Consider the following 8,367-nt stretch of genomic DNA (forward strand, 5'->3'; position numbering starts at 1 on the left):
TGCAAGTGACTACTTTTACACATTGCACAGTCATTGTTTTTACACTATTAATATAAATATAATTCACAGCTTTTCACTTCGTTTTTTAATGTATTCAGCTTTCTCTTCTTCACACGCAGGCATCCATCACATCTCAGACTTCGTTGTCTTTCAGCAACCGCTCGGGACGAGTGTCAGCTTATTGCATCAGGTGTCTATATTGCTGACCACTTATCCCGGAGGAAGAAAAATTTACCCCAAATGACTCGACAACACCTGAGCATATAGGGCCAGTTAAAATCCCAACCTGACTGATCAGACTTTCACTTTTCAGCTCTGAAGACACCAGAGAAGGTTGAAAAAAAGTTGGCTGCTGCAGGACCTCCAATGCAAAAGCAAATCAATAGGTGCAGTGCCATTATTTACCCACCGGGGGGAGCTCATTGTCTTTTTCCAGGTCTCCGACTAGTATACTATGATGGAAGTTAAGGAAAGAAAGAGCTTTATTTCATTTCAGAACAGAGTGTACTGGACATAAAAAAGCTCAGCTTACAACAACATACAAAAATGCCAAATGCTATTTACAATTTATACAAATATTTAATTAAGACCAAGAATCACTGCTTTATCACAAGCGCCAAGCAGTTTTAAAAAACAGGAAGCCATACATACAACCCCGGACATCAAAACCCATTGCAACCCTAACCCTTACAATATAATTTGCTTCTATAGAAACGTGTAAAAAGTGGGCAGATGTTGCGGATGCATACATCAGCAGGTACCACGCTGACAACTCCACGAGTCCATTTCCATATAAAAATCAAAAGCGGATTTGTTATTCGTGAAAAAAGAAAGTGAATTTAAGATTTTTTCTTTTTAAATAAAAGTCAAAAGGGCGAAGGTGCAAAAGGAGCGTGAGCCTGTTTCTTCTTGGAGACGCCCGCCATGCGTTTGAGAGAAGCCATGCTCATTTTAGCAAGTGGATACCATACAGATACTGTATGGTTGTTTTTATTTGCCAGGGCTTCAGGATATCCAGAACTGAAATGGTCACTGCTTCGTGTTCTTTTCTCATGACACCAACTGTTCAGACTCTTCATTCAAATCTGCCAGGACAACGTAGCGGTTATTAGATAGCTGTGACCCTAGCGAATATCTACGCTGACACTTGGCATTCTGTGGATTACGCAGAGCATGAGACACGCTCCTAGAACGACCAATATGGCCTTGTTTTTTCTCTGAAGAAGAACTGTACAACACCCAGTCATTGTCAGAGAAAACAGCCAGGCTGCTGTTATTAAGATGGTGTTTTTGGATCGGGCGGGAAGGCCCCGGATTACTGTTCTGCCCTTGAATGCCAGGTTTTGGAGGCTTGTTCTGGGGTAGGTTGGCAGATCTAGCAAGGTCGCTGTTGCTGGAGACTGCTGGCGTTGAATTGCGATCGCTGGTTAAGATGCTGCTCTGGGGGCTGAAGGGTTTTGAGGCTTCCAGCGGGGATCTGGAAGGACTGCAGTCAATTGCCGGCTGGTTGTGCTGGCTTGGCTGAGATCTGGGGCTGTTTTGTAGTTGGCGGATGGTCTCGTCTTTGTCCCGAAGCTCTGCCCTGAGGTCAGCCACCTTTTTGGTCAGCTGCTCTACGGTGCTGCTCGTCTCTCTGTGCTGCAGGAGCAGCTGATTTTCACAGGTGCCACTGACTGTACTTTCATCCGACGGCTGCCTGGTCACTGGCTGCTTCTGTGCCTCTGCTGTGTGGAGACAAAAAAAAGACCAGCCGTTAGTAATGCTGACGTTGATCGTTGGATGACTCCCGTTGATCACAACTTAGATCTTGTTGTTTTTCTGTTTTTGTTTTCTTTTTTGGCAGGTTTAGCCACAGGTCCTGTCGGTTGTGGAACCACCGTTCTCACTCACCGAACTAACCGCTGAGATCTGGGAATGTGGCAACATCACAAAGTCAGACAGGACGAGCAGGATGATCGGTCAGATAATCGGACGAGTTTTAAGCAGACCTCCGGGTTGGCCAAATGCATGTGGTAGAGAAGGGGAAGGCGAACACTAAAACACTAACTCTCCGTTCTAAGCATCCATCACAGTTTACAGACCCACCTCCGTCTTCAACTTTGACCTCTTTTAGAGCAGAAAGGGATTATGATCGACAACGCTAGCGCACTCACCAGCCTCTCAGACCAAGAACAGCGCTGCGTCCACAAAAAAAAAAAAAAAATGGACACGCGGAGGACATACAATGCAGGAAGGCTGGTACCAAATCAGTGAGTCTGAAGGTTCATCAGAAACACTACGCGACAGGTTTGACAGCTCTGGAGAGTTTTCATGAAGAAATCGTTTCATCGTTTTATCCTCTTTCTTAGCAATTAGCAGATAAACAGGAAAACTACCATGTTCACATTGCAAAGCAATCGACCAGGGACGTGCATTTGCCTCTAGTTCACTTGAAATGCAGTGAGTTTCCAGGTGCTGAGGCTGCTTTTTGCGAATAGCGAACGGCGAATACCCAGGCATTCAAAAGTTCTGTCTCAGTGTCAGTGACTTACCTGATTTGCCACATCTCTTCCACAAGTAGACGGCAAATGCAAATGCACATGCAAATAAAATGACCCCTCCAACAGAGATGCCAAGGATCAGCCGAAAAGAGGACCTCATGCAGTCAGCTGAAATGACAGTGAACAGTGTCGACATACAAGATAATAATCTGATATTTCGCATACACCACAGGGAGACAACATGAGCAATCTGTTAACAGGAAACAGGAGTTTCCAGTCCGCTTCCTCCACTGCCCGTGATTTCAGCCAACTAAGAATTGACCTTCTTTAACCGGCACACTCATACATGACTGGAATATCACCCCGAGGTGCGATGCCTGTTGAACTGACGGCCATTGAAATGTGTCAGTCAAACAAGGAAGCTGTGAAGAAGCATCTTAGCATATTATTCCAGGGTTTTTTGCAGGGTTCACCAAGTTACATGAAGGACTTTCAAGGGCATTTTTAACACCAAACACAGAAAACAATCTAATGCCCGTTTGACGATATCAGTGTAAACCAGTGAGATGATATGGCCTCAGCTTATTTACCAAGCGCGTGAATGAATTGACATTTATGGCCCATTTTTGTCAGTACGCCCAGGCTGAACATCACAATAATTCCCTTCCTTGTAATATAATTAATGAATCATTAATTAGTCATTAAACATGACCTGGATGAGGATAAACAGCAGAAAATGGATGAATGGATGCATTAGAAGTTTAAATTTGAACTCACAAACCGGCCTACGGCAGGAAAAATGACTATATTTGAGACTTTTGTAAATTAGAGACTATTTATGCCTTTTCAGGATTTTGTTTTATTTTTTTGGAAACTGAATTCAGTGCTTTTTAGGGCTTTTCTAGACCAGCAGATATCCTCTACTGACCTGAAAACTGCTGAAAAAAGATCCAAGTCTTCCATAAGTGTCAGAACACACATTGATGGCCCCAGCATCACATTCAAAAACTAGGCGACGTGCCCAGCACAGCGCAGACCTCCGCCAAGGCCAGTGTCAAACAACATACACCAGACTTCAGGGAAAAAAATCCAAATTCATATTAAATCATCTGGATCTGCCCCACGGCGTAGCGGGTTCTTCCCCAGCCCAGGCCCCCGTCCCTCCACCAAGTTCAGTGCAAATCGGTTCAGTTCTTCGTTGCGTAATCCCGCTGTCTCTCTAGGTGCCCTTCTGGTTTAAATGTGTATTCGATGTCTTATCTTTTCATGAAAATAAATAAATAAAGTATTGTGCGGTTATAAGTTTAAGTGTCTTCTTTCAAATTAAACCATTAGCCTTGGTTTTGTATGTAAAATCAGCTACTGCGGAAAGGGGGTGAAACGTGGCCCCGTCCCCACAGCGAAACTGCCCGGGGGTGGCAGAGGGGCGTGAATTCAGGTTGTAGTTAATGCCGTTGAAGCTCCAGCGTACCTGGTATGAGGATGTCTGTTTCCCTGGACTGGTTGAAGTCCACCTGGTGAACTCTGCAGGTGACCCTGGGATGAAACGAGACATCAGATGAAGCGTCAGTTCGGTTATTTCGTCACAAATACGTTCACTCTTTTTTCTTATGGCAAAGATTGTCCTGCGTTTGGTGAACTAATGCGTTCAATGCTATTTGGTATAAGCACAAGAGGACCTGAATGATCAGCGCTGACGACGAACTCATGTGCCGTTTGTTTTTAACCTTCACTTGAGTGTGAGGCCCGTATTGTTGGAAAAGGGCCTTTTTTTCCCCCTACAGAGCAGAGTCTGAGTCCATGTGTCTGCACGGGATTTTCAGTCCTCTTGCAGAACACTGGTTTAAGTGTGAATAATAAACTAAATCTGAAACCTGCTGGTGGCAGTTCGGAGAGTCACTCTTCGTCTCACGGTGTAACATCCACGGGCATCTTGGTCTCTTTTCGGGTCTTCGCCGGGGATTTCGTTTCCCCGATCATCCAGTAGCTTGATCTCCGGCTCTGGAAGCCAGCAGCTCGCCTCACACTGCAGAGTCACGCCCCCACTCTCGGCCGAAACCACCGAGAGTTTTGGCTCAGAAACTGCACCTATACATAAACGAGAATGACACAGGCTATGATACACTCCCGAGTGCTGTTCATTCATACCGTGCGGGTGGAAACACGAGGTGAAAACGGGCATCGGGAAAAGTTAACAGCCGTTCCTCTGGGTGAGACCCAACTTGGCTGCTTTGAATTTTTGGCTTCGGAAATGTCCGAGAGCGACGTTACGTAATTAAAGCGCAAACTGGAGTTAAAAACGGATTGAAATGATCCGGTCGGATCGGCCTCAGGCCTGATTGGATCGGACCGGAACTTTTCTAACTGTGTATAAAAACGTACCCACAACAAGCGTCACTGCTGAAGTTTCTCGGTAATTTTTCATCAGCCTCGTGCACTTGTACCGCCCGGCATCAGACAGCCGCACGTTGGAGATCCTTAACGAGATGTCTCCGTTCTTCAGTTTTTTCGTGACGAAGCTCGTCCTGTACTCGAAGTCCGGATTCTTCATCTCGTGGGTCTCACAGCCGTCCCGGTACAGGAAGATCACATCTGGCTGCAGGTCCTCCTTGGACCACTCCACCGTTGGAAAGTAACGACTGGCGGTGATGTCGAAACTACAGGGCAGAGTGACGTCTCCGCCCGCGAAGGCGAGGACATTGTCTGGACCGCGAACCCTCTCCGGCAGACCTTGCACCGAGGATTGACCTTGGAAAGATTTGAGAAACGGTAACAGAAGGAGCTACTTCGTATTAAACATTCCACAGCCTTTTTGACAGGCGGCTCTAGAAACGGCAGAATGGTTGACTCAAGCCCTTTTCAGACCAGCTGGCCTCATCCACCTATGGGGACGCTCGCCCTGACTTCTCTTGACACAGTCTCCACATCAGTCTTGTCACCTAAACTTTATAACACAGTGAATTTTGCTACCTTTTAATATCCCGTCGTGTGTTTCGCTTAATATTTACGAAAACATTTCAAACTCCCCTCTCTCTCTGTGCGTGTTTCACCTTGTGCAGCCTCCACTTTATTCAGAAGATCATTCAGATCCACCCACTCGAGTGTCTCTCTAAACGCCAAGCAAACAGGAACTCCTCACTAAACATCCAGGGGTTCCGCCACATGACGCGGTTTCGCTTCCCCCCCCCGCACTGGACTGGAATTTAACTCTTTGTGTGCGGACCGGTCTGCGGCTCGGCGCCATGAAAGGGATTTAAAGGCGGCGCGGGAAGCGGTCGAGCGACGGGGGTCGATGCCGCTCCGACCGCCACCCTCCGTCCCTGGAAACAGGGGGAAAACATGCTCGTGAGGAATGTCAGCGGAATCTCATCCAACTGGAAACCCCCGCCGCAAAAACAAAAAACAAAAAAAAAACCCCTAAACTTGTGCAACACTTGGCAGAGAGCCTGCAGTTCCTCCTCGTTCGAAGGCCAAGCAGGTTGTAAAGAACTCGTAAAAAGTTCCACTGTGAACTTTGTTTCATCTGATACGTCCAGATGGACAGAATCACGGTTTCTCTGGTGGAATTCCGCCGGACCGATGGCATCATGATGCACGTCGGTGGATAAAATGGGGTCAATAACGTCGAGCGTTTCTCCTGCTTGTGCTTTTTTTATATCAGTCACTATCTCCCGACCTCACCGACACGCCTCTGCCCCAGCGTCTCATAGTCCGAACAGGCGTTCCACGGCCCGGATGCGCCGATCGGCCTTTTCGCCGGCTCGGCGCTCCGTTCCCACGCGTCTCCGTTTTCACCGAAGACCGTTTTCAGGTCTTCGGTGAGTCGTGGCCCCGATCCGTCAAGGTTCGCAGAGGTCAAGACCGCGCCAGGGTCTGAGACCTCACTGTGTCTTTAGGCCCGACTCGAGTCCGCAGCAAGAGTCGCGATGCTGAACTGATGAAATCCTTGATGCCTGGTCATTGCACAAGGTTTGTAAGACGGTCCACAACACAGGTGGACCACGGTACTGACACACATTCGAACGGCCACCACACCCTGTCCCGGGACAAATGCCTAGACGGACCCCCCCACAAAAACAAGTATTAACAACGAACATACAAGCCAAACGAAGGCCGCCTTCCCGGGTCAATCCACGTTAGCCCACACGTCGTACACCTGATCCAGGTCACGGGTTTTAATAATATACAGAGTGTGATCCTCAAAAGGGATTTTCCTCCCCTTCCTCCAAAGTCGGTAGAAGTATTAAGAAAACACCAAACTCTGTCAGAAAAAAAAAGGTGCTGAGATGAAGCTCCGTCTGAACCGCGATGTAAAGGACGAGGGACCACTTCTACCACTCTTCTTCTACTAATGCCCTCACATGCAGCTCATTTCTGGCCCCTGTTAAAAAACGATCTAGACGAGTGTATAGACGCACACATACCTGCGGAGCAAGGCAGCAGAGTGAGCAGCAGGACTAAGCGAGGATCCATCCCCGCAGCACAGAAGTTCGGTTTCCCCCGCTTCAAGAAAAGACGGACGGGCACAGAGAGGGAGAGGAGGGTGAAGGTTTCAGGGGACACCGAGCTCCGCTCGGCCCGACGACGACGCTCCGCTTCCTTCACGGCTCTGCATGTGGTGCCTTCGAGGTCAGTGGGAAAAGAAACTGAGAGTTTTCCCCGCGCGTTTCCGGGTCGTATGCGTCACACAGCTGTTGAGTGCTGCGAGAAAGTCTCGTGACATCCGGCCCTCTCACTGAGATAATCCAGATCTGGTGGCTCTGGATTATTTCAGGCCATAAAAAGTTCTCCCTCTCAGATTTTTTTTTTTTTTTTACTCCTACATTTCTAAATTTCAACCGTGTGTGAGGATCCACATCGGCGCCGGGTCCGCTCGGTTCTGGAAATCCCCTCCTCGGGACTTCTTACGTTTGTCGTCGTGGGTTTCCTGTTGCGGTTTAAAGGCCGCGCCTCAGCTTTTTCCCCCATAGGTTGCCAGCTGGTGTCAGGTGCTAAACATTTCATCTGAACCACATCAAGTGCGGAGCAAAAAAAAAAAACAAAACAAAACAAAACAACCAAACCAATAAAACTGGAGACGCGAGACTTTGCGTCGGTTTGGTTCTTGATCCGGGTGTTTGCGAACCAAGCGTTCATCCTCCGGGAGACTCGGCCGGAGCTCGCTTCACCTCTGCCGTGTCGCCTGCGGTCGACGGCCTCAGCCTCTGTCGGCGTCTCTCATCTCCTCCTCTCCTGCGAACAGCTCCGCTCCTGGGGAAGCGGGGCCGGTGGGGGCCCCAACGGGCCCAGGCCTAACTGGCTCTACACGATATCCTAAATGTGTTAGAAAGTGGCAGCACACCAGCACGACGCCGACTATGACGGGCCCCCGGTCTTGCAGAGGGGCCGAACTGGATTGTTTTGTTTATTTTTCGTGGTCATTACAGTGCTGGTGCAGTTATAGTGACGGTACACGCAGACCTAGGAAATGATACACACAGCGACAGGACGTAAGCACAGCCTGTCGCATTGTTCTCCGCGGGGGCCTCTGTCCATTGTGAGCAGAAAGGGAAACAATCTGGAACCGATGGAACTCACGTCTGCCTTCCGGGAGGGAATTTTTTTTTTTTTTAAAGCGTGATCTTCGCACGGAGATCAGTTGGAGTGGGGTGAATGAATGGAATTATTTCTGTCGCGCTCGTCGGAATTTGAAAGCCTGCAGATGCACTCGCGTGTGTTCAAAACCTTTTGCTACAAAGCCTTGAGGCCCGATTTGATGACGTAGCTGCGTGAGGTGGAGCCGGGAGCGTCGCTGCGATTTCGAAACCGCGTGGCATGTTTCCAGAAAAAAGCAGCTTGTATCATCAAAATTCATTTCCCTGGCATTTCTGAGCACACAGGATCCAAA

At 48.3% G+C, this 8,367-nt stretch overlaps 1 protein-coding gene across 3 annotated transcripts; it reads right to left on the reverse strand.

Annotated features, from left to right (window-relative positions):
- Positions 1-987: 987 nt before the first annotated feature.
- Positions 988-7,598, reverse strand: LOC120797265 (butyrophilin subfamily 3 member A2-like). 3 transcript variants are annotated; one of them, XM_040140789.1, is made up of 6 exons: positions 6,905-7,598; positions 4,863-5,228; positions 4,355-4,568; positions 3,952-4,016; positions 2,532-2,648; positions 988-1,724 (listed from the first exon to the last, which is right to left on the reverse strand). In XM_040140789.1, the coding sequence occupies exons 1-6, from the start codon at positions 6,951-6,953 to the stop codon at positions 1,051-1,053; spliced, it is 1,485 nt and encodes a 494-aa protein (XP_039996723.1). In that variant the 5' UTR covers positions 6,954-7,598; the 3' UTR covers positions 988-1,050. The 3 variants fall into 3 exon arrangements, with proteins under 3 accessions (XP_039996723.1, XP_039996725.1, XP_039996724.1); XM_040140791.1 differs by having other exon boundaries at positions 6,580-7,597; XM_040140790.1 differs by having other exon boundaries at positions 5,451-7,597.
- Between the last annotated feature and the right edge of the window lie 769 nt (positions 7,599-8,367).

This window comes from Xiphias gladius, chromosome 12, assembly GCF_016859285.1.
Source record: "Xiphias gladius isolate SHS-SW01 ecotype Sanya breed wild chromosome 12, ASM1685928v1, whole genome shotgun sequence".
NCBI lineage: Eukaryota > Metazoa > Chordata > Actinopteri > Istiophoriformes > Xiphiidae > Xiphias > Xiphias gladius.